The following is a 27,316-nucleotide window of genomic DNA, read 5'->3' on the forward strand; positions in this document are numbered from 1 at the left end:
GATCCTAGCAAAGCCCATCCATTTCTACTCAGGATATCTCTCTCTCTCTCCATTTAGAGTTTCCCAAGCAATCTGACATTTAGTAGTCTTTATAAAGTAGTTTGTGCCATTTCAAAGACCTACTTGTTAAACTATTAACTGTGCCGAAATATTCCTTTTAAAATCATTAACCCTTTAGTTGTTTTCTTTTGGTCAGTTATCAACAGTGATACCAGATTAAATTTCCTAGTTTTCCTTTGTCGCCTGAAATTGGGCTGGTCACTAACTATTAACAAAAAATCTCTTTGCATACATGCAGGTCCTACTTGTCCTTTTAGCTGACTGACTGAAAGCCACATTCTGAATATAAAATCCTGATACAATTTAACTACAGGGCACAAGGACTCCTGGTCCATGGAAGCACGTCTCTACGGCATGAACTTCGCCAAGAGCTGGATGTTAGATAGAACCCTGGGAAAAGGTCCGATGCAAGCAAAGTGGGCTGAAGAGTCACTTACAAAGTTTGTGAAGAGCTGGTCACTGATGTAGCGATGCACCTTCTCGAACTGTTCCAAGTCTCTGTGTCCCTTCTCCATGCACACGTCCCACATGCTCACGGCAGCCACCACCTTCACACATGCTGATTCCTGCGGCCAAGTACAAACACGGTAAGACCAGACAGAACTTCCGGCCTCCATCATCCACCCTAGATGGCAGTTAGCAATGGGAACCAAACTGACCTGCCTGTCCAAGGGCTGTCACCCACTGCTCTGGAGACAAGCCTTTTAAGACCTGGGGGCTCCAGTGTACACTTGCTATGTATTTAGAAAACATGGGGGGCGGGGGGGATGGTCAATAGGGAGACAACAAAATTAGAGGAACTGTAGGGAAGAGTCCTAAGGCAAGGGAAATATACTTGGTCAAATCTCTCACTTTAAGCCAGTGTGCTCCTGAAAAGTCTTATAAGCCCTAATCTTTAATCAAATTTTTATTCATTTTTTTTGGCCCCCTGCAGCATGCAGAATCTTAGTTCCTCAATCAGAGATGGAACTCATACCCCCTGCAATGGACGCACAGAGTCTTAATTACTGGACTGCCAGGGAAGTCCCCTTAATCACAATTTTAAAATAAGGAGAGTTTGCTATTTAAAAAAAATGTAGGAAGCATATCAAAAAGTGGGGATTACTCAATAAATGCTAATGACAACTAGATAAAAAGCAAAAAGCTGGATTCCTACCTCAAACCTTATGTGCTAATGTGAATTTCAGCTAGATTTATGACTTTAATATAAAATGATAAAAGTACTGAAACATAGGAGATCTTTTAAAAATTTTCTTGGGATGGAAAAGCCCTTTTAAAGTATGACACAGAATGAAGAGGCCATAAAAGTTCTATTAGATTACACAAAAATAAAACTCTTCTACACACAGAAAAATCTTAAGCAAATTCAAAAGTCAACAAACGGGGGTGTGTGTGTGGTATTTGTAAACCATCATCTCAAATAAAAGGCTATTTCCTCCAACATATACAAAAGTACTATAAGTCAATAAGAAAAGAACATTAAATCAATAAATAAGTGCGTCCAGAATGTAAATTGATATAGCCACTGTTGAGAACAGTGTGAAAGTGCTAGTCACTCAGTGTGTCTGACTTTTTCCCACCCTGTAGACTGTAGCCTGCCAGGCTCTTCTCTCCATGGGATTCTCCAGGCAAGAACACTGGAGTGGGTAGTCATTCCCTTATCCAGGGGATCTTCCCAACCCAGGGATCAAACCCAAGTGTCCTGCACTGCAGGCAGATTCTCTATCATCTCAGCTACCAGGGAAACCCGAGAGAACAGCATGGAAGTTCTTTAAAAGACTAAAACCAAAATTACTAAATGACCCATGAATCCCATTCTTGGGCATATTCTCAGAGAAAACCACAATTCAAAAACATACACAACTCAGTATTCATTGTAGCATTATTTACAATAGCTGGAACATGGAACTAACCTAAATATCCACCCATAGGGGAATGATAAAAAAAAATGTGGTGTATGAAAACACACAATGGAATATTACTATATTACTCAGCCATGAAAAGGCACAAAACTGTCATGTGCAGAGACATGGAGAGACCTAGAGACTATCCATCCGGAGTGTGCTTAGTCGCTCAGTCATATCTGACTCTTTGTGACCCCATGGACTGTAGCCCACCAGGCTCCTCTTTCCATGGGGATTCTCCAGGCAAGAATACTGGAGTGGGTTGCCATTTCCTCCACACACAGTGAAATAAGTAAAAAACTGAAAAACAAGCATCATATATTAACACATACATGTGGAATCTAGAAAAACAGTATAGATGAATTGATTTGTAAAGAAGAAATAGAGACACAGATACAGAGAACAAATGTGTGAATACCAAGCCGGGAAGGAGAATGGGATTTACATATACACTACTATGTATAAAACAGATAACTAATGAGAACTGACTGTATACAGTCAGGGAACTGCACTCAATGCTCCGTGGTGACCTAAATGGGAACAAAATCCAAGGAAGAGGGGATACACATATACATGTGGCTGAATTACTTTGCTGTACAGGAGAAACGAACACAACGCTGGAAAGCAACTATACTGCAATAGATAACTAATAATTAGTAGATAACTAATGATAAATAAATAAATAATAGAAATGCCCTCAAATACACCCAAATCACAGAAAAAGAAATATAATGACTTAATGACTTAAGTCAACAGTATGTGAACCAGGAACTTCCAGATGTACAAGCTGAATTTAGAAAAGTCAGAGGAATCAGAGATCAAACTGCCAACATCCACAGCATCACAGAAAAAGAGAATTTCAGAAAAACATCTACTTCTGCTTCATTGATTACACTAAAGTCTTTGACCGTGTGGATCACAACAAACTGGAAAATTCTTAAAGAGATGGGAATACCAGACCACCTTACCTGTCTCCTGAGAAACCTATATGCAGGTCAAGAAGCAACAGTTAAAACCAGGCATGGAACAATGGACTGGTTCAAAATTGGGAAAGGGGGTACATCAAGGCTATATATTGTCACCCTGCCTATTTCACTTATATGCAGAGTACATTATGCAAAATGTGGGCTAGATGAATCACAAGCTGGAATCAAGACTGCTGGGAGAAGTATCATCAACCTCAGATATGCAGACATTACCATACGAATGGCAGAAAGTGAAGAGGAACTAAAGAGCCCCTTGAGAGTGGAAAAGTTTCCTTAAAACTCAACACTCAGAAAACGAAGATGATGGCATCTGGTCCCATCACTTCATGGCAAATAGATGGGAAAAAAGAAGTAGTGGCAGATTTTATTTTCTTGGGCTCCAAAATCACTGTGGACAGTGACTGCAGCCACAAAATTAAAAGATGTTTGCTTCTGAAAGAATAGCTATGACAAACCTAGACAGTGTATTAAAAAGCACAGATATCACTTTGCCAACAAAGGTCCACGTAGTCAAAGCAATGGCTTTTCCAGTGGTAATGTACAGATGTGAGAGTTGGACCATAAAGAAGGCTGAGTGCCAAAGAACTGGTGCTTTCAAACTTAGTAATGGATAAGACTCTTTGGACAGCAAGGAGATCAAACCAGTCAATCCTAAAGGAAATCAATCCTGAATATTCACTGGAAGGACTGATGCTGAAGCTGAAATGCCAATACTTTGGCCACCTGATGTAAAGAGCTGACTCACTGGGAAAGACCCTGATGCTGGCAAAGACTAAACGCAAAGGGAAAAGAAAGCAGCAGAAGATGAAATGGTTGGATAGCATCACCAACTCGATGGACATGAATGTGAGCAAACTCTGAGACAGTGATAGACAGGAAAGCCTGGTCTGCTTCAGTCTACAGGGTCACAAAGAGTTGGGCACGACTTAGGACCTGAACGACAACAACATTCCTTTGTGGCAGTTTTTGAATTCTACACCATTTTACTTAGTTAAAAAATGATGATAATAATAAGAAAAAATAATTTTTTTAAAAAGCAAAGGATCTCTTTTAAAGGAAATTATTTCACAGGATGAGATTTTCCTGCATGAGGGACAGGGGTATATGGTATATTTATTTAAATACTATTCTATTAAATCTCCAGCAGATCTTCTTGACCCAGGAATCAAACCAGGGTCTCCTGCATTGCAGGTGGATTCTTACCAGCTGAGCTACCAGGGAAGCCCTAATTTCTATTAAAGCAGCAGAGAAATTACAGATATTAAGAGAAAGGGTTCTAGTCCTGGATCTGACTTCATGAAGGAAGCCCTGCCTCAGGCAAGGAAGACCGGGGCCTCCATGATCTCCTAAGTTCTTCCAACTCTCTAGACATATCCGTGGCTCTAATAGCCTTAGAGGCCCACGGACAGCTGTAGATGAATATGATTATTAGGAAGTACACCCCCCATAGGAACCATTCTCTTACTATTTGATCTTCAAAATGATTCTGACAAAATGAACTGTGATGAGTGCTTCTTATATAACTGGATATAGTAAACAGAGAAAAAAGCATGAAGACTGAAAGAGATGAAGGTAAGAGCTAGGTCCCCTTACTATGAATACAGCAGTGCTGATCTTCTGATGTTTAACTTTTAAATAATCTGCAAGAATCCCAATAAAAAGCTTGTCATGGTATAATGGTCATTTAAGTCCAGGTTATTCCACGTTCGTTAAGCAATATGCTGGATGAATAGGAGAACGGCTGGAATTACACTGTCAGCAGTTCTAACAAGAGCAAGGTCTTTACTCACGCGGATGTGCTGGAGGTAGAGAGAAAGGTCTCGGATAAAAGATTTGATTAATCTTTCTTGCATTCGGAAGTTTTTCTCTGTTTCTTCAAATACTTCATCTTTAATCTGTTCAAAGTAAGTAAGTGCTGTTAGCAAGTTTGGACTCTCCCTCGGTTGATCTTACTAGAAATGCATCTTTCTTACGCACATCTTTTGTTTAAATTTTAAGCCTTTGATGTTTCTGAATCATATGGAATTGGATTTAAGCACTTCTCCAGGCTTTGACAGAGCTCCTGAGTATACACAGGTACGCCTGTCTCCACCCAACCCCGCTCTGTTCCTGACAAAACCCCCTGCTGGTCAGGCTGTCGGCTTCACCGGTGCTGCTGCCTGGCCAGGTTTGCCCTCCCTCCCTATGCCAAACCTGCCCATCTCCTTTAAAGCTCAGATTAAATCTTGCCAACATGAAGCTCACTCTCACGGAGCTCCTGTTTACTTAAGTAACACACTGTGTAGAGATCAAACTGCAAAGCTTAGCAACTGATTCTTTAGTTGGTATTTTCCACTGACTGTAATCACATTCACATGGTTCAGCACATGAAATTTGGAGACTCTGGATCTTCTCTGTGGCTGTTTTACAAGTCACTCAGCTAGGTGATCTCCTAAATCCCTTCTACCCTCACATGTCCACAATTTTGATTCCCCAAACAGATGATAAACTCCTTATGGGTGTCTAAAACCATGATAACTCTTATATGGTGACAGATTTGGCTTCCTGATTTGTCTTTGTAAGCAGCTTAAGGCTCAGATGGAGGGTTGCGGGGGGCAGTAGATTTAAATAAACAGTAGAGGAACTTCCCTGATGGTCCAGTGGCTAAGACTCCATGCTCCCAATGCAGCAGGCCTGGGTTCAATCTCTGGCAGGAAACTAGATCCCATATGCCACAACTAAGACCCAAGGCAACCAGATAAACAAACAGTAGCTGCAGGAGGTTTTATCTACCAGCTAGCAAACACCAAGAGGATACTAAGAGGGGAATCTTACCAATTCACACCATGTAGGCTGCCCTGTGGAGTCCTGAAAAGCAGCCAAAGACATGCTGAACCATCAAGGGCAGTAACCTCACCTGTGGAGCAAAGCCAGTGAGATGCTTCAGATGACTGCTAACCCGGTTGGATTTCTTGATGATGGAGTGGATGTTCAGTTTGGAAATTTTCTCCATGAGGCTATCTTCATCACCCTTTCGGTACTTGAGAACTGGGGAGTGAGTCAAACTGGTGAGTGGAGAAAGCCCTCTTCCAAGCATGGACAGACTACAAACAAGACTAACAACCCAAACTCGAGCTAGTGCTTATTTTCAGTGAGCTTATGACTGAGCCCACAAAGTATTAATCCAAATCACCATTTATGGACAGATCGGATACCCAGAGAACAGCAGAGACTGGAGAAGATTAGAGACAATGTAGGAAGGTCGTGGAGGTAAAAAGCCTAAGATCCGGAGTCAAGACAACCTCTGAGTTACAATGCCTGGGTCTGTCACTTCATCAAAGTGTGGCCTTAGGGAATTCCCCGATGGTCCAGTGGTTAGGACTATGCACTTTCACTGCCAGGGCCCAGGTTCAATCCCTAGTCAGGGAACTGAGGTCCTACAAGCTGTGAGGCATGGCCAAAAAAAAACCAGTGTGGCCTTAAATAATTCACTTAATTTCTCTGAGCCTCATTTTCCTTTCCAATAAAATGAAGACAGTAACAGTACCTGCCCACCTTAAATGGTCTCATACACAAATGAGATATTTATATCCAATCATCTCACACAGTGAAATGCTATGCAGGAGTTGTCTGACTGTGTGTCATACATCAGTCAGTCTGCAGAAAACCCCAGAAATAACAGTAGAAGGGCAGCAAGGGAAGTCTGGGTGGCAGAGAAAAGCACACTTAACTGTTGTAGGAGATGAAGATGACATTATATGACGAGATATGAACCAAGACAAAGGGCTCGATGGCCAGAGGGCTTTAACAGCCACAGCCAACATCACACATAAACATGGCTGACATAGCTGAAGCAGGAGGGGGAAATGATTTTAGATAAATATGCAGAGTAGTGGAGAGACAGGCAGAGAGGCTACATTATAGATTCTTTGAGGATATGAATGATAAATCAATTTATTATAGCATGGGCACCATGCAATACTCATTGAGTATTCAAAATCAAAGTTTTGACAACAGATTTCATGAGACAGAGGACATGGTTCAGTTTGTCCTCTATCATAAAGAAAGAGTGGGTGGTTCGTTGACTGACCACACAATTTTAGGGTGAGGGGAGGGGCTCAGACCAGAGGCAGGACTGATAGGGCCAGAGAGGTGAACAAACTGGGGTTTTCTGAAAGAAGACAAGAAACTTCTAGCTTAAGTGGAAGCAAACATGCAGAGCAAAGAGATGCAAGAATGGACCCAAAGGGACTCCCTTCAATGAGATGAGAAGGCAGGCAGGCACTCAACTTGAAGGAACTGTCCTGATCAGCCATTCTCTAACTGATCTTCATATCTCCTGGGAAAGACTCATTGCTATAAGCTTTGTCACACATGCCTGATTTCCAACATGCATGGCTGTGCTTTTATTATCATCATTGCTTTCTTTCTTTCATGATCTCATTTTCCCCAAATTCTATTACCATTTCTTCACCACAGCCCTATTACCTACCACCTGCCTGTCCACCTCTGGTTTAGTAATTAATTCTTTTGAGGAGAACATTCTCAAGGGCGTGCCTCCTTTTCAGCAAGTATGCTTTTCTTACCCAGGTCCTTTCGACGTTTATACTCATTAATGTTAACGTTGATTTCCTTGACTGCAAGGACTGCACTGGTTAAAGGCACTTTATCTGGGTGGGATTCAGGGGTGGAATTCAATAACTCCATCAGCAGCAATGGGTAACGCATAACTCTCTGCACTGGTTTGATGAGGAAGGAGCCCAGGTTAATATAATTTGTGCATCCCCTACAAGAGAAGGGAAAACAGAGACTCTGGTCAACTGTCAGTAACACCGGGCCTGTAGCCAGTATTTGTTGTTCCTAATACAGCTCCGTTCTCTCACCCTACTTCCCAACTTCATTCATTCACATTTACCAGGCACCTAACAGATATCAGGGAGTGTTCCAGGTGCTGTGGATTTAGCAGTGAACCAAAAAAGTCCCTGCCTGATGGAAAGAGGCAGACAATAATCAAACCAACATTATACAAAGTGTCATTTGGTGGTAAGTGCTATGCAGGAAAATACAGCAAGGCAGGTCTACTTCTAGACCCAGCTTCTGTCTATGAAAGAAGAAAGCAAAAAAGCGGCAGGAACTCACCATTCGTTGTACAGGCTCCTATAAGGCAGTGAGCGTGAAAAGAAGAAACAGCTGATTAGAGAAAATACTGATGCTGAATTTCACATTCCTCCCAGAACGTATTAGTCCAGCTAATGCCTATTAGCTGGGCAGACAAAAAACACACGAGATAAAAGGGGAATTGTGAATGTTTATGGTGGCATTTCTAGTCTATTAAAAAAGTCAGTGAGCCCCTAACTTCACTCTCACCTATTCAGACACATATTACATCCTCACAACCTGTCTCCCTAAGACATGAGAATCTCACGATGGTCGAGACCAAACTACCTTCCTGGCAGCTTCTTACCTGAAAATGCTAACTTTGTATGTATAAATAAAACTGATTTTAATGGATGTAACTACAAGCAGGAAGCTACTTAAGATTTCCATGATACAGAACGGGAAAAGGCCAAGTTACACAGAAGGATCTCCAATGATGTATCGCTTATATTTAAAACACGATAGATTCATAGATGTCATAAGAAGACTAGAGAGACATGGGAATGACTTTCAACAGGCAGAACTAAAGAGCTATGATGGAATGAAGTGCTCAAAACTCCTACTTAAGATCTGCCAAGGAGTCCTGAAGATGCTTCTGGATCTTCTCATCCTTCTCATAGATTTCCAGCAATGAGATGGCCTCATCATGATTCTGGCAGTAAACCTTGTATGTTCCTTCAAGCTCATCTCGGTGATCAAGAAACACAGGTCCTGTGGAATATACACAAACACAGAGTGTTTTCAGTAACTCTCTTCTCAGCATCCTAAATGGAAGGTATATAACCACACTTTAATACCAGATAACCCTATCCCTTAAACAAGAAGCTGTTTCCCTGTAATAGCTTAAAATTCTACTTATTTAACCCCAAATTAAGAGAACTATCTCATCCATGTTTTTATTTTTCAGAACCTATACACATGCACACACACCCACATACCCAGTTCCTGAAACAGCCTCCAGTCCCTTTTCAGTCAGGCAGAGTAATCAAGTACTCTCTACATAGTTATGTGATCAGAACCTATAAAGACCTCTTAGCTCCCAAAGCCCCAAATCTCCACAGAGATAAAGAGATCCTTCTACGGCAGCAGCTTCTAATCTTTTCTTTGTGAATCAATTAAATACAAGGACTATAAACGACGTTTATTATATTAAAATATCCATAATATAAAACTCCCTGAATCTATGATATAGTAATATATGTACTTCTCTATAAAACACTGAATAGCAAAACATAGCAATGAATCGAACACACCATAATTTCAAGTGTGATGAGTGACATAAGAAACTGGTAACATGGGTTGTTTCTGGGACTTCTAGATACCTGCAACTTAATGTGATACGAGCATGTGACTTTAGTTGGTGAGAAAGTCATTGTTCCCTACAGTCATATCTTAAATCAGTGCTACATTTTTGTTATAAACTTCTATCCAAGTTGGTGGACTCTTTGAAATCTACCCACAGGCCCCCCTCCCCCCACAGTCTACACCAGCTGGGAAAAGGAACAGTTCCTAAACAGACTTCCACAGAGCAGTCGCACTTAGAGCAGTTGCCTGAGCATGCAGACTCCCTGATTTGTTAAAACCCTTCCTCTTGCGCCTCTTCCCTCTCTCAGAGAACCTGCTCCTTCCTTCTTCAGCTTGCACTGCTCCCCAAAAGACAACATCCTCTCATTCTTGAGCTTCTCCCTCAACATATGGCCCTACTTACTGCTTCCCCTACAAGCACCTCTCTCCCCCAGCTGCTCTGAGCATGAGCCACTCCCTCAGGGAACCCCATCTCTCTCTACAAGGTCACCTCTGTTTCCTCCATGTTACGTCCCATGGAATTCCCTATTCTCGTGCAGAGCACTTTTTATTTAAATGAAATGTATTTCCTTAATTATAGCTCCTTCCTCCAAGAACCTTGACTATGTCCACACACATCACACTTGTGCTGCTGTCCCACTGGCAGCCTTAGTCAACCCTGTGACTCAAGGGCCCAGGAGTTAAAGAGTGGGGCTGCTTCCTCTTGACCTTCAGGGCCACTGTGGGGACCCTGGGCCACCAGTGTCTCCATTCAGTTTCACCAACTGATATTTGCCTGGCTTCTTCCCTTCGTATCCTCCAGCCCCCTACCCACCACCGAGCACTCCTAGAACCTTCATGCTGACACCCATGACTCTGCACACACCTCCATTCAAGGGTTTCCAACCTCTGCAACTGTGACTCTTCTACATCAACTACAACCTAGCAAAGCTATGCCTTAACTTATAGTGTCTTTTCAAATTTAGGTCACAACCCATGAATAGGTCATGGACTCTACTTTATGGGTACGATCAGCACGTATCTGAGGAAACAGAATGGAACTGGAAACACTGGACACAGTAAAAGTAAGCACAGACACGCACAGACATGGATCCTGGCCGTTATGTAAAATATATTTCTTTCTGTGGGACATGTTTAAAATAATTAAAAGCCAGTTCCTTACATATTACCAGATATTCAGAGTCTCCTGGTACTTCTTTCTCATCTCAACCTCCTCATGTTCTAAGTCATCCAAGCCCCGAACACTGACTATTCTCTCTTTCCCTGTGGACCCTTGTCCTGCCTGTACTAGAATTCTTCTCCAATCAGGCTTATAAATTAATTCAAAGACGCTTTCTCCAGCATCCTGGATTACCTTGGAATTTCACCACATTATTCACTGTATACTTTTTTCATTTCTATTCCTAGGTGATTAAAAACTGCTTGGGAGGCATACTTTTAAAAGGGGAGTCAAGCATACTACAGAGCAGTTTGAATAGTATGCTTCTGTTTATCTAATTTTTTAAAAAAATGGTGATGGGGGACCAGGGTAGAGAAAATACATATGTAAGTTCTGTTATGAATCCAAAAGGAGATATAAGAAAACTAGTAACATTAGTTGTTTCTGGTTGAGAAGAGCTAAGTGGCAGGGACAGATAGAGTTTTCATTAAGCAGTTCTTTGTACTTTTCAAATTTTATGCCATGTGAATATATTAAAAGTAAGTTACACTTAAAATATATATTACATATTAAACTTAAGAAAAATAAAACACTGCTTATGCAATTCAAGTCAATCTGCCCTTTGCAAGTAGCTGAACAATGCTTTAATTTGCCTTCCCTGACTTTCCAGAACCTTCCCTTATCAGATATGCAAAACCTTGTCCTTTATTAATTCCCCCCGAGTGCACTGCCTGGCCTCCTGTTGACCAAGACTGAAGCCCCCCAGCCTGGTGCGCTCATTCAGCCTGTTTTGCCTACTGTATATCATAGTCACTGCACACTGTCCCTCCTTGTAAAGCTAACCCTCCTCTCAGGCCCTAAGCCCTTTCGTTCCCAGGCCCTCTCCTCCCCCATCCTCTGCGTGCCTTCAGCTCATCTCAGTCTGCTACCTAAATTCCTGGTGTCTTGGGGCAAGAGGGGAAGGGGAGAAATAAAATGGCTAAAATCGTATGGGGTGAGATTATGGATATTCTGTTTTCATTTCTTCTTTTATTCTTGTCATAATATACAGGTAATAATATCATTCTATAAAAATGGGGTCACCATGGCTTCCTCCGGTCAACGTGTGTGTCTCCTTCCTCAACTTTCCTGACCTCTGGCCTCTACAGTGAGGCTGAGAGCAGGATCCCAGGCTTCAGTTTCTCTTGCCATTCCATAAAGTACTAGTAATACATAAGCAGCTGTTCTGTACAGAGGCTAACAGCATATGCAGAGACCACAGCAAAGACCTAATAACAGAGTACTAGCCATGTGACCCTGGGCAAATTACTCTCCTGCGCAAGTCTCAGTTTCCTCATCTGTAAACTAAGATTAATAGCAGGTTAACCTCACAGGGCTGTTGTAGGGAACAAGTGCAATCAAGCTTGATGTACCTTGAAAGGGTGTGTGGAGTACTATAAACCCTGGAGAAACATTAACCAAGCTGCACTATCACCTACCATTCCACAGCCACCACCCCCTTCTGCAGGAGGGCAGAGCCCCGACTATTCTTATATCCACTTCTCTCCCTGATGAGTCAGGTCAACACCACCTAGCTTAAGTCAACATCATGAGCCCATTCCCCTCTCTAGTGATTTACGTAGGCATAGGCATGCGACCAGTTCTGGCCAATGAAAAACAGAGAATTCCAGTGAGGGGACTCTGGAAAGGTCCGCTTACCCTTAAATGACACAGGATCACTTTTTCCTTCTGTTGGATGTTGTGGTGTGTGTAGTGGGATGGCTAGAACTGTGGTAGCATCCTGTCACTTTGATTCTAATAAAATACCAAAGTGATAGGAAGTCCCCTCCCACATGGTACCAGAGCTGGTCTGTATGACAAGTAAAATACAGCAGAAGCGATGGTGTGTCACATCTGAGACCAGGTTATAGAAGACACTGGCTCCCATCTCAAGCCTCCTCTCTCTCTTGGATCACACAGTTTGGGGAAAGCTAGCTGCCACTGTCATGAAAGTGAAGAGGCCTACATGGCAAGGAACTGAGGACTGATGGTCTGAGTGAACCTGTGGGACCAGATCCTTGATTGAGCCCCAGACGCTGGCGGCCCAGATAACAGCTTGACTCCAACCTCATGAGAGACCCAGAGCCAGAATCACCTACCTAAGCCACTCCCAGATTCCTGAACCAAAGGAAATGTGACCTGCTTCTGTTTTAAGGCACTAAATTTTAGTATAATTTGTTTCACGGCAATAGATAACTAACACAATTCCCTTGTTTATAAGAAATAGATAATTGTTTTCCAAACGTTTTTGACAATGACCCATGTGAATAAACACATTTTAAATCATGACTCAGTGGACATATATGTAGAACTGAAATAAAAATTTCAAAAACTGTAGTTATTATTTACAGTGCATTCTGATATTTTCTATTTTATTGGAAATATATATATACTGGGTATTAATTTTTTTAAAGAAATCGTTCAGTAGATTTCTTTATTAATAAGAGTAAAGATAAAGGCAACCTTTTGAAAATCAATTCTCCATGGTACTTCTACATGATTTGGGACAGCTCTTATTCCAGATTAGATTTCCAAGGATGTTTGTATAACAGAAAGCCTTGGAGGATAGAGACAGATTCCCCTTCCTGGAGAGATGGCAGGTTTGTTCCTGACCAGAATAACAAAGACAATGTCTTCTTCCTGCACAAAGTTGGACGAATCTGCCAGCAATACTATAATACTGGGGTTTATCTAAATGTGATTGGTTCCTTAGCTGTAAGATAAACCCACTGAGTTACCGGGTCCTAAAATGATTTCATGACCCACTAAAAGACTGCAACTGTCAATCTGAAAAATATCACACCATGTAACAATAAAAATTTCTTCTATTGCAAGCATCCTATATCACCACAAAGTAGACCAAATAACCTTGGAACTAAGTAACTAAAACTTCATTCTCCTAGTAAAACTATTAAATACCAGTGCTCTTCTCCTCTGTCTCCTACAAAAGAAAAGAAAAAAAAAAAACCTGTTTCTGAAATAACAGCAGGGGCTCATACCTATGTTATCGCTGATTTCCAGATCAGTCAATAATTGTTTTGAGACCTTAATCACCATCTGCATATTTCCAAAAAGTCCCTCAAAATCAATGTTTGGTATCTGAGAAAGGAAAACAAAACAAAGATGCATAGAAACAAAATTAATAGCATATCATTCACATTAGGAACATCTCTTCAAGGATGATACAAAAATCCCTCAAGGTCATCTTCACCACTCTCATGAGGTTTCCAGAATGGGAACATCTGACATCACCTTCAGTGCCACCTTTTGTCCTTGATCCAACTACTTTCTGCTCCCCCATCCCCATTAACATAGTGAAATGACTGTAGAACCAATTTCTGTTAACTGTATAATAATTGTACAATTATTATACTGAGACAGAAATTCCACCCAGGACCCAAAACCTGATGGCACCATCCACTTCCTAGAATTCTTATGAGTGACTGTTCCAGGAGTCCATACCCAAGCTGAGCCCAGGCGGTCAAGTAACAAGCAACAGGACGGACTGTAAATCCCCAGGATACCGTTAACCTTCCCCCCTGCCTCATCCCCAGCATTTAAGAGAGTGTCTAGCATACACATATTAGTAAGAGTTTCTGGAATAAACCTGTAAATCAGATGCTACAGACAGGTAAACCATCACCAGACTTCAATATATTAATATTACTGCAAAGCTTCCCAGTAAAGTGTAAAGTGGTAACTCTAGACTCACTGGAACTGTTTTCACCACAGAAACAGGAAATGTCCTAGGAGTTATTGCAGTAACTTAAGTTAGTAAGTTAATAACAGACTTGATAAGTGACAGGATGGGGAAGGCTTAAGCTGATGACACGTGTCAACTGGGGCCCTTGAATTAAGAGCCGCAGTCACAACCTTTATTTCAAACCCAATAAATCTTTGTGGTGAAAGCTCCCGTACCCTAAGCCTTAGGCCTGGAGAACCATGTTCATGGCAAAGCTCACTCCACTAGTTCCCACCTGTGCCTGTTGCAGGGGAAACATGATCCGCTCAATACACATCTCCAGATCCCGGATGTAGTCTCTTTCCGTCTGAAGAAGTTCCTCTATCACCTTGGCTCTCTTCTCTAGCATCCTTTGCTCTGGGTTTTCAGTGGACACAGAACCAGAAGGGGCCATCAGTGATGAAGACTGGGAGGAGAGAAGCGTCATTTCTAGAAGGAAAAAGAGAAAGGGTCAGCAGCTATGAAAGCAGGCCTCTGCAACAGTTTGAGTTGAAAAGAACATATTCTTTTTGAGTTGAAAAGAGCACAACCGAAGGTCTCATGATTGTTGACCATCAGGAAACCTGATCCCCAAGTCCATTCTAATCACAAATATGAAGAGCTGAGCAAGCTTGGAGACAGAACTTCTCCCATCCGTGAGATACCATTTCTAGAATCTGTCCTAAAAACAAGCAGCTGGCCCATTTTATGAGGACAAACCAGTGGCCACAGCCACTTTGCAAAAGAGGCTGAAGGAGGTGCTGTTCTTATAAAGAACTGCTTTCACTTAGGTTTAAAACCTGTTTCAGGAACTTAGCAGCAGAGATACCAAGCTGGAAGTTATAAACACTGATATACTAGCACATGTTAAAGAGACTATTATGGAAACATAACAATGCCAGCTAAAGGGAAAACAAGAACTAGGTGGGAATTATCTGTCTGAGATCTGGGTGACTGCGTGGCCCACCTTAACCCAATTACTGTGATGGCAGATTAACATTCAGTTCAGTTCAGTTCAGTCGCTCAGTCGTGTCTGACTCTTTGCGACCCCATGAATCGCAGCACGCCAGGCCTCCCTGTCCATCACTAACTCCCGGAGTTCACTCAAACTCAAGTCCATCAAGTTGGTGATGCCATCCAGCCATCTCATCCTCTGTCGTCCCCTTCTCTTCCTGCCCCCAATCCCTCCCAGCATCAGAGTCTTTTCCAATGAGTCAACTCTTCACATGAGGTGGCCAAAGTATGGAGTTTCAGCTTTAGCATCAGTCCTTCCAATGAACACCCAGGACTGATCTCCTTTAGAATGGACTGGTTGGATCTCCTTGCAGTCCAAGGGACTCTCAAGAGTCTTCTCCAACACCACAATTCAAAAGCATCAATTCTTCCGCGCTCAGCCTTCTGCAGTCCAACTCTCACATCCATACATGACTACTGGAAAAACCACAGCCTTGACTAGATGGACCTTTGTTGGCAAAGTGATGTCTCTGCTTTTCAATATGCTATCTAGGTTGGTCATAACTTTCCTTCCAAGGAGTAAGCGTCTTTTAATTTCATGGCTGCAGTCACCATCTGCGGTGATTTTGGAGCCCAGAAAAATAAAGTCTGACACTATTTCCACTGTTTCCCCATCTATTTCCCATGAAGTGATGGGACCAGATGCCATGATATTCGTTTTCTGAATGTTGAGCTTTAAGCCAACTTTTTCACTCTCCTCTTTCACTTTCATCAAGAGGCTTTTTAGTTCTTCTTCACTTTCTGCCATAAGGGTGGTGTCATCTGCATATCTGAGGTTATTGATATTTCTCCCGGCAATCCTGTTTCCAGCTTGTGCTTCTTCCAGCCCAGAGTTTCTCATGATGTACTCTGCATAGAAGTTAAATAAGCAGGGTGACAATATACAGCCTTGATGAACTCCTTTTCCTATTTGGAACCAGTCTGTTGTTCCATGTCCAGTTCTAACTGTTGCTTCCTGACCTGCATACAAATTTCTCAAGAGGCCGGTCAGGTGGTCTGGTATTCCCATCTCTTTCAGAATATTCCACAGTTTATTGTGATCCACACAGTCAAAGGCTTTGGCATAGTAGTATATAATAAAATATTTAAGAATTGTCTGGGCTTCCCTGATAGCTTAGTTGGTAAAGAATCCACCTGCAATGCAGGAGACTCCGGTTCAATTCCTGGGTTGGGAAGATCCCCTGGAGAGGAGGAAGGGCTACCCACTCCAGTATTCTTGGGCTTCCCTTGTGGCTCAGCTGGTAAAGAATCCTCCTGCAGTGAGGGAGACCTGGGTTCGATTCCTGGGTTGGGAAGATCCCCTGGAGAGGGGGAAAGGCTACCCACTCCAGTATTCTGGCCTGGAGAACTCCATGGACTGTATAGTCCATGTCATCACAAAGAGTCAGATACGACTGAACGACTTTCACTTTCTTTTTCCCTATGAAAACAATAATGAAGACTCACAAGCAAGTTCTGTTACTTCAAATGTCCTGGAAGATACAAATGACCTATAAATATGAAGTTCTTTAACAGTATTTTCAATTAAAAAAAAAAACCTCTGCAGCCACACTACATGATCTAAAACTGAAAACAAATGCACATTTTGTCATTAGCTTTTACAAATACCTTTACTTAGATATATATATGATGAGAGATCTATTATCTTATATATAAAATGAGATGGCATTTATTTCAAATAGATGTTAAATGCTAAAATAAACAACTGAGAAAATTTCAACAGTGAAGCAATCTCTGCTGTTTATTTCAAATTCCTTAAGATCCACTTTAAAAAATGACGACTTTGGTAAGTAAACATACTAGCAAATCTGAGTGGGATTACAAGAATATTTTTACTCAGATCTAAGAAGTGAAAACACAAGTGTTCAAACTATTAAACTTATGGAAAACTAAGCTTTCACAGCAGATTTTAGTCTCCAAAATCCTTCCCCATTGCCCCTTCACTAAGAATTTAGGAATTCCAATGTTTAAAAAGTGTTAACTCAGATTCTGGTTTCTAAAACCCATTCTCCAGTAGAAGGAACCAGAGTTCTTTGGAGAAATGGCTCTTTCCAAGGCAAGGCAAAGGTAGATGAGTTTGAAACATCTTACGGCAGAAAATAAGGATATGCTGAAGAAAATGATGGGACTGTGTTGAAAGGGCATGGAACCAAATTGAAGGGGCTCCCACTGGCCAAATCTGTACAATTCTAGGATCAAAATAAATAACCACAGCAATGAATTGTAATCTGTTGACTAAAATAAGAACCCATGAACTCTCATCAATAATATATACGTACATAAATAAACAGGGGAGAAGAGAAATGCTCTTTCTTATGGTAGAATGTCAGCTAATACATACAGAAGAGGACTTCCCGGTGGTGCACTAAAGTCCGCCTGACAATGCAGGGGACGTGGGTTCAATCCTTGGTCTGGGAAGATCCCACATGCCACCAAGCAACTAAGCCTGTGTACCACAACTACTGAGGTTGTGCTCTAGAGGAGCTAGCCCCAACTACCAAGCCCGAGTGCTGCCCTACTGAAACCTGGGTGCCTAAAGCCTAAGCTCCACGAGAGAAGCCATCACAATGAGAAGCCTGCACATCACAGCAAACAGCCCCTGCTCACCCCAACCAGAGAAAGCCTTCACAAGGTAATGAAGACCCAGCACAGCCATACAGAAATAAATAAAAGTATATATATACATATATAAGAAATAACAGAATTAGAAAAAAAAATTAGTATTTTGCAGCCATCAAAATGAAATTTAGTTCAGGCACAAACCATCAATGGATGATTTCGGTGTTAGTGATAGGGTTTTGATGATGATCAGGATATCTGCATAGTTTTGAACTAGTTACTATACTTATTCCAAAAATGAAACAGTGACTCTACAGTTGAGAAATGGGTAACACCGAAACCTACTAATCAAAATTAACACTACCAATTAAGGCAACGACATCACGTGCTTCCGAGTGTCAGGTCTAGAAACAGCACACTATCCCTTCTGTGGTATTCCAGCCAAAAAGCATAATCTGAAAGGAATCTTGAAGAAACGTCACACAAACATAGGGATCTGTAACCTTCAAAACGTTATGTCATAAAAGACAAAGGAAGCCTGAGGACAAATCCCCAGTTAAAGATAACTGAAGAGATGACAAGTAAAGGCAATGTGTGATCCTGAACTGAATCCTGATCTCAGGGAAAAAATGTTACAAAGGACATTAATAGGACAAACTGATGAAACTGGAATACAGTATAGACTGTAGATTGGATACATGAGTAAACCAATTAAAATTTTCCTGAAATGGACAGCTACATGCAAAAGAAGGGAATTCGAACATTCTCTCACATTCTATGCAAAAGTAACTCAAAATGAATTAAACATCTAAATATAAGATCAGATACTATAAAACTCTTAGAGGAAAACAGGCAGAACACCCTTTGATACAAAGTGCAGCAATATATTTTTGGATCTGGCTCCTAAAGTAAATAAAAGCAAAAGTAAACAAATACAACAAATAGCTTTTGCACAGCAGAGGAAATCACTGACAAAATGAAAAGAAAATATATTGAAAGGAGAAAATATTTGCAAATGATATGACCAAAGGGATTAATATCCAACACATATAAATAGCTCCTACAACTCAATTAAAAAAAAACAAAAACCCAATTTAAAAATGGGCAGAACTGAATAGACATTTTCCCAGAGAGGAAATGCAGATGGCCAACAGCCATGGGAAAATATGCTCAACATCTCTAACCATAAAGGAAACACAAATCAAAACCACAACGAGGGATCACCTCACACTTGTCATAATGGCCATCATTGAAAAGAACAGAAATTAACACCCGTTGACAAGGATGTGGAAAAAAGGGAACCCTCCTATACTGTTGGTAGAAGTGTAAATTGGTGCAGTCACTATGGAATAGAGTATGGACGTTTCTCAGAAAACTAAAAATAAAACCACCATATGACCCAGCAATTCCACTCCTGGGTATATATCTGGGGAAAACAAACAAACAAACAAACACTAATTCAAAAAGATACATGCACCCCAGGAATAAAGCATAGCAGCATTATATACCATAGCCAAGACATGGAAGATAGCTAAGTTTCCATCAACAGATGAATGGATAAAGAAGATGTGGTATACATACGCATATATACACAATGGAATACTACTTAGCGGTAAAAAAGGACTAAATTTGCCATTTGCAGCAATATGGATGGACTTGGAGGGCATTATGCTAATTAAGTAAGTGAGACAAAGGCAAATACCATATGATGGAATCTGAACAATACAACAAACTAGTGATTGTAACACGGAGAAGGCAGTGGCACCCCACTCCAGTACTTTTGCCTGGAAAATCCCATGGACAGAGGAGCCTGGTAGGCTGCAGTCCATGGGGTTGCTAGAGTCGGACACGACTGAGCGACTTCACTTTCACTTTTCACTTTCATGATTGGAGAAGGAAATGGCAACCCACTCCAGTGTTCTTGCCTGGAGAATCCCAGATGGGCTGCCGTCTATGGGGTCGCATAGAGTCGGACACGACTGAAGCGACTTAGCAGCAGCAGCAGCAGAAGTGATTATAACAAAGAAGCAGACTCACAAATATAGAGAACAAACTAATGGTTACCAGTGTGGGCAGAGAGGTGTGAAGTAAGGATAGGAGAATAGGAAGTACAAACTATTGGGTATAGGATAGGCTCAAGGATGTACTGCACAACACAGGGAATGTGTTCAATATTTGGTAGTAACTGTAAATAGAAAATAATGTTTACAACTGTATGAAAAAATTTAATTAAAATTCCTGAAATGGCACATCTATTATGGTCATGTATGAAAATATCCATATAATACACTGGTGCTTACCAAGGAGCACAATATATGCAACTTAGTCTCAAATAGTAAAGAAAAGAAGTGCATGTGTGGGTGTGGGTGCGGATAGAGAAAGTGAGAATGAAAACAAAACATGGCAAAATGTTAAATATCGGCAAATACAAATAAAGATCTGTATACCACTGCAATTTTCTATAAATTTGATACTATTCAAGATAAAATTTAAGAAGACAAAATTAGAAATTTTCTTTCTGGAACTACTTTTTTGGATAGAATGAATGACAGAATTTCAAATCTTACTTCAGAATGTTAAATGATGACTAAATTAATTGTAGTCTACATAAAATTTTCAATTGCCTTATTTTTAATTTTATTTACAATTTTAAACCTATGGAATTTCAGCCCCATATACAGTTGCCAGAAGCAGCAAGTTGAGCAGAGAAATTTATTTTCAACACAGGACTAAAAAGCTCTGAAAAGGGACACTTACTGAATTCCTACCACATGTCAGGCGCTTTATATGTTATGTCTCTGTACTCATTTAATATTCACACCAAAACTCTGAAGTAGTATTATTATTCCCATTTAACAGATAAGAAAACCTAGGCTTTGAGAGACTGACCAATTTGTTCCAGCCTCTGTAGTGAATAAACAGCAGTTCTGGGATTTCAATCTAAATATATTTAAATCCAAATCCTGAATTAAATCCACTTAATCCTGCACCATTCTTCCTCCCTACCCTGGAATTTCAACTAGAAAGGTCAGGGCTTATTTGCCTTGAATATTAAAAATTCCCCTGAAGCTATTATCTCCCAGGAATCAAAGTTCTATTATAATACATGAAAGCAGAAGATGCCAGAGCACTCATCAATTTGAACCCAGCAACCTACACTGAGACTCAGATTTTTATGTATATTTAAAAACAGAAAGAAATGGTAACAATTCTTTTAAAATACCACAAAGCCACTTTTTCCCCCTATAGGTGGATTTATAAACTGTTGAAAAGACTTTAAAACACAAAAAGGAAACATCCCTGTGGGATGTTTTTGCTAATTTGTGGTTTCCTGGGCACCTCCCCCTGGTGGTTCAGATGGTAAAGAATTTGCCTGAAATTCGGGAGACCTCAGTTCGATCCCTGGGTTGGGAAGATCCCCTGAAGAAGGGAAAGGCTACCCACTCCAGTATTCTGGACTGGAGAATTCCATGCAGAAGTCCATGGGGTCGCAAAGAGTCGAACACGACTGAGTGACTTTCACTTCACCCCTGACAAAATGCTAGGCGCTTCTGAAGATGCGGGTCACCTTCAGGCTCCACATACACATTAACACTCAAAGATTAGGTCCGACTTGGAACATCTGGCTTGAAATGGCTCCAAAAGTAAAACTGTTATTCCATTATTCCAAACACACTAAGGGGGAAAAAAAGATCTACAATTACTTTGCCTATAGCCAAAGCTATGGTATTTCCAGTAGTCATGTATGGATGTGAAAGTTGGACCATAAAGAAGGTTGAGTGCCCAAGAACTGATGCTTTTGAACTGTGGTGTTGGAAAAGACTCTTGAGAGTCCCTTGGACTGCAAGGAGATCCAACCAGTCAGTCCTAAAGGAAATCAACCCTGAATATTCCTTGGAAGGACCGATGCTGAAGCTGAAACTCCAATACCTTGGCCACCTGATGTGAAGAGCCAACTCATTAGAAAAGACCCTGATGCTGGGAAAGATTGAAGGCAGGAGGAGAAGGGGACAAGAGAATAGGAGATGGCTGGATGGCATCATTGATTCAATGGACATGAGTTTGAGCAAGCTCTGGGAGGTGGTGAAGGACAGGGAAGCCTGGCGTGCTGCAGTCCATGGGGTCACAAAGGGTCAGACACGACAGAGAAACTGAATAACAAGTGAGAGAGAGCCCCCCTCCCCCGCGAGCCAGTGAAACTCACACTCCCCCATTATTTAACTGGGGAGCCTTGCCAAAGTCCATTTTCACCTCTGGGCCTCAACATCCTCATTTGCAGAACTGCTGAGCAAATTAAATAAGTAATTTACTCAACACAAACTAGTCCTTTTCCCACAACGGGCCAGAAGACGCCATCTGCACTAAGGTAAAATGCACCAAGAAGAAATGGTTCCGGGCCCATAAAATCCCACTTTTCTGTAAGAACAATGAAGTCTGGGGACGGGGAAGCACTCCAGAGGAAACTGAGGCCTAGCAGCACCAGCTAACAACAAAACGTGCAGACCAGTCCCACTTTCCTCCTAGGGCAGCCCTGGAGGTGTTAAGGAGCTGGCAACACAAACTTATGACTGTGATAAAACCAATAGGGATGGGTGTTCTGTTTTGTTTTGTTTTTTCTTTTTGTCTCATTAACTCCCCCCACCGCCCCCCGCAAAATCCCAAGTCATCCCCATGCCCTGAGGTTAGTGCACAGTCCCAGGCTCATTCTGAAGAGTTCCTAGGAAGCGATGCTGTTAACCAGCAGCCTCCCACAACTCTACCCACCACATTCCAAAGCAGACTTAAAGAGAACAGCCACTCAGTCTTCCCTTGCCTCGGAAAGCTGGCTCTTTGCTGGGGAAAATCTCTCAACTCCTGGCGAGGTTCCAAGCAGCACTTGAACGAGGCGGCCAACTGTTTTACCTGCTTTTGTGCGGGTTCCAGCAACCCTGGACATACCTGCAGCACCAAAATGCTGGTGCAAGAGTTCCCATAGGTCCAAGGCCAGGCTGGCAGAATAGAATCTTCCCAGCGCTCCGGAATGCTCCACAACCCCCTAAAATCCTTTGAATAGGGTAGGCATTTCCCCCAGGCTTTCCCATATTTACATATGAATCGTTCCGAGTCCCCCAGGCTATCACAACAGGGCCTGTTCTAAAGGATGGAGCTGGAATCCTCTGCTTCCTGGACTGAGACGCAGAAGAGAGGGCCCAGCTCTGCTCTGACTCAACCCCTTTTCCCTCTTAGCTTTTCTTTCTTCGTCCTAAAACTGCCACAATTTCACTTCAGGAGTTTTTAAATCAAGAGTGTTATCTCCTTTTCCTGCCCCTTTTAATGTGTTGTTTTTGGATCCTCTTTTCAGGGAAGAAGTCTTACGATAAGAGGCAAAGACGTAAAGAGGGCAGCATTTGTCTACCTTTCCGTTCTCAGGACCTCTTGTTCTGCAGTTCCTCCCCAGGCCCCGCACAGCCCTCACTTTCCCCAGCGTCCTGCTACTTCTAGGTACCTTATCCTAAAGCCATCAGAATGCAGGTCTCACCTAGCTGGTCCCAGGACAGCAAGAACTGCTAACATTTACACTTTAAAAGGAAGTGTGGAAAAGAAAGTTGCAGAACATGCCACTTCTGTTTTTAAAAAGAGATGGAGAGGGAGAAAGAAAAAGGTGAGAAACATGCAAAAACCTCTACATATTTCCATATACACACATATAATATGTAAGTCCACAGAAAAAGGTATCGGGGAGAACACACTAAACTCCTCGGACAGGGAACTTGGATTGGGGATGGAGACTTGAGCTCAACCAGTACCTTTTAATTTCCTAAGAATCTAGTAATGTACTACCAGTAATTTAAGATAAGCTGTCATGCTAGCCAAGATTCATCTCTATGGGTGAAATTTTAAGCAATCTGAGAGAAGAACTTCTGATCAAGTTCTGCGAGAAGGATGGCACCATTGCCTAACTCCAGGGTTCCTGCTTCCTTCCACCATCAAATGGAGCTCTTTTTGGCTTTAAATTTTAACAAATATTTATATGACATTTACTCTGCATGTCAAGCATTGTTCAGGCACTTTACAAATACTGGTTTATTTAATCCTCATATCGTCCCCATCTTACTGATTCATGAAGAGAAATTTGTAACTGGCCCAGTATGTGGAAGATGAGAGCCCACACTGGCTTCAGAGCCTACAATTGCTACTCTGCCTCTAGCGCTTTTTCCGGGCAGGCAAATCTTGGCAACTGTGGCCTGGAAATCTACTTGTGGGTTTTAGTGACTGCCTGGTAGCTAATGACAAAATCGTGATTTTTAAAGCACACTTAACTTTCTGTATAGCCACAGGTCACCCACCCACCATTTCAACTGTGAACAATGACATATTTAAGCATGTATACTATATGTATGTCCATATCATTACATCTGTAAAACCCTACTCAGGGGACTTCCCTGGTGGCAGAGGAGATAAGAATCTGCCTGCCAATGAAGGGGACATGCGTTCGATCCCTGATCTGGGAAGATTTCACGTGTGGAGCAACTAAGCCCATGTGCCTTGAGCCTGTGCTCTGCAACAAGAGAAACCACAGCAAAGAGAAGCCCAAGCACTTCAATGAAGAGCAGCAGTCAAAGAAGCATTCAATGAAGAGCTCACCGCAACTAGAGAAAGCCCATGAAGCAATGAAGATCCAGTGCAGCCAAAAATAAATTAATTTAAAAAAATCCTACTCAGTGTAATGCAAATAATTCCTCAGAGAGAATCAAATCTAGCAGTGTTACACCCAGTAAATATTCAATTTGTTGTTGGCTTAGTCCCTCAGTCACGTCCCAACTCTTTGTGATCCCATGGACTGTGCCCACCAGGCTCCTCTGTCCACGGGATTCTCCAGGCCAGAATACTGGAGTGGGTAGACTTTTCCCTCTCCAGGGGATCTTCTCAACCCAGGGATTGAACCAAGGTCTCCTGCACTGCAGGCAAATTCTTTATCGTCTGAGCCACTAGGGAAGCCAAATACATAGTCAATAGTATTCCAGATAATTTATGGCAGAAATCACGTGCAAGTGAAGGGATCTTTATCAATGCATGAAGAAAATTTAGAAATAACAAAAATTTCTCCCCAAAGGGGCCTGTTAAATAAATTAGGACATATCTGCATAATATCAATACTGTACTATGACAACCATTTAGATACAGATTTATATTCGTTAATACAGAAAACTGTCTACTGTGCATTGCTAAATGGAAAAAGGCTACAAAAGAGTTTGTGAAAGAACTGCCATTTTGTTAAAAAGGGGAAAATATTTTCAATGCATATATCTGAAAATGAAAAGTCTTGAAGGGGACAGGAATTCTGATATTTTTTCCTTTCTTTCAACTTATTGTATTTTCTATTTTTACTCTAGTGAACATTCAGTATTGATACAACAAAGAACAATAATGCGGAAAAAAGAACACTTGCTATGAAACAAAATTCTACTATTCAGTCCTCTCTTAATTACTGTTAATCCTTTTCAAATTTTCTTCACTTTTTAATAATCTGAGATTTCTTTTCTAATACTTTTAAACTGCTGAAGAAAATCGGTAACAAAACATTGATGAAACAACAATTTGCTAGTCTAATATGAAAAGCAAAACCCCCTCCTGCTGAGCAATCTGTCTAGAAAACTCCAAAAGGAAGCGACCTTTGTTCTGCTTATATTCCCAGCAGGCCTAGTGGAAGAATCATAAATCCTGGTTTTCCATGTGCCCACATCACTCCAGCCAGCCCACCCAGCCCCCACCACTTCTTTTCCTTCAGCACCTACTTACGAATATTTGGAGAAGGCTTATCCCGCCAACCTTAAACTTTCAGCATTGTGGTCCCTGGCTTTTCTGCACGACTCATAGACTCTTCCCGATCCCCACACCTCAGGGAGGAATCTATTATATTTTGGTCCTCAATCTCAACAGTAACTAAAAAAACTCTTCCCTGAGCCTTTTGCTCAGTGACTGCCCTGCCTATTTTGGCAAGTAGCCTCCAGTACAATCCCTGCTGGGAGGGTTTCCACCTCGGAAAACCCAGCTCAAAGCTTCCCACCTCTTGCTTCTTCTACCAGAGCCTACCCAATCCTTTAGAAGAGCACACAAGAGTCAAGGGCCCAGAGTACAAGAGTCTGCAACTTCTGACGCTGCCACGACAGCGAAATTAATATTAGATTCTTTGAAACACCATTTTTTAACACATACCGAATCCGAGAGAGATGTGCTTTAAACTATGAAGTTATTATTACTGTCAAATCTTTAGGCAGCAGAAGTGAAATAATCAAGAAGGCAAAGATAGTTTTTGTAAAAAAAAAAAAAAAGAAGAAGAAGAAGAAATAAACCTTTACTGTTTAATAAGCAAATTTTGATTACAGTCAGCCAACAAAACTTTACACAAAAACTTTATTTTCTAAACAGACATACATCTGATGTTTTCTTTACCAGGTCTCTTGAGGGAAGGTATAATTGCTCTAAATGAAGGCACTAGACAATGAGATGACTTGCCTGACACCACACAGCTATTACGATTCAAAACTAGCCTCTCTAGCTGGGGCTTTCCATCAAATATCAAGGCCTGTTCTGGGTTACGTGATTTTTCAATGTGAGGGTGGCTGTTTCCTACATCGTATTTCCATTTTTGATAATTAATAACACTACAGTGAAGTCTCAAATGTTGCTCATTAACAGGACCCTCCGGTTATTTTGTCCTACTCTGTAAAGCCCAGACCTCCTTCTGCTTCTATTAGGTAGTTTACTTTTACTCCTTTCCACTTGTTCTCATAACACTTTATGGATCTTTTAAGACTGCGCACAAAACAAAACAAAAACTAGCTGATCTGAGTTATAATTTTGCACAAAGTTTTAATAACAAAAAATATGAATATTGAATAGAAAGCTACGAAGCAGAGTACTCCGAGATGGGGCAAAGTATAGAAAGTTGGAAAGCCCTCCACAGCTTTCTTCTGTTTCAGACGAGTCATTTCATCTGATACTCAAACACAGCAAACAAAGCAGGGAGAAAGTAGGTGGTCTTAGACATAAATTCATGAAACAAAACAATTAAAATGAACTTAAGCACTGTGTATTTTACTACGTTAATTTAGAGGAGTGAACCCAGTCTTTCAAAATAAGGGTTTTTTCCAAGTGTGATCCAATATTTTCACAGTAAAATCTGACTAGGCCCTAGGATATCAGTCAGTACGATCTTATTTTCTAGCCGAAACTTCGGGGGAATAAAACAAAACCTCAATATGAGGGAACCTAAACTGGGTTTGCCCTGGACCCCAGTCATTCATCCTGTACAGGCTAAAATGAGCTCTTGGCACCCCAACAGTGACTCTATTTCCCCATATCTCCTTTGGCTTTCATTTCCAGGGACATACGTGGAGCTGCTTCTAGATCCTGAGAAAGCAGCAGGCATAGGGAGTAAGGCACTCAGACT

General features: G+C 41.4%; 1 protein-coding gene across 4 annotated transcripts in view; it reads right to left on the bottom strand.

Moving 5' to 3' along the window:
- DNMBP (dynamin binding protein) overlaps positions 1–27,316 on the bottom strand; it is a 117,115-nt gene that overhangs the window by 9,407 nt on the left and 80,392 nt on the right. For all 4 annotated transcript variants that reach the window (XM_019952983.2, XM_070780628.1, XM_019952984.2 and 1 more), the window contains 8 exons: positions 14,567–14,760; positions 13,589–13,688; positions 8,650–8,797; positions 8,069–8,086; positions 7,516–7,715; positions 5,847–5,977; positions 4,741–4,845; positions 498–626 (listed from right to left, as the gene is read on the bottom strand). In XM_019952983.2, coding sequence (XP_019808542.2) covers positions 498–626; positions 4,741–4,845; positions 5,847–5,977; positions 7,516–7,715; positions 8,069–8,086; positions 8,650–8,797; positions 13,589–13,688; positions 14,567–14,760 — 1,025 coding nt within the window. The remainder of the gene's footprint in view (positions 1–497; positions 627–4,740; positions 4,846–5,846; positions 5,978–7,515; positions 7,716–8,068; positions 8,087–8,649; positions 8,798–13,588; positions 13,689–14,566; positions 14,761–27,316) is intronic.

This window comes from Bos indicus, chromosome 26, assembly GCF_029378745.1.
Source record: "Bos indicus isolate NIAB-ARS_2022 breed Sahiwal x Tharparkar chromosome 26, NIAB-ARS_B.indTharparkar_mat_pri_1.0, whole genome shotgun sequence".
In the NCBI taxonomy this organism is placed as follows: domain Eukaryota; kingdom Metazoa; phylum Chordata; class Mammalia; order Artiodactyla; family Bovidae; genus Bos; species Bos indicus.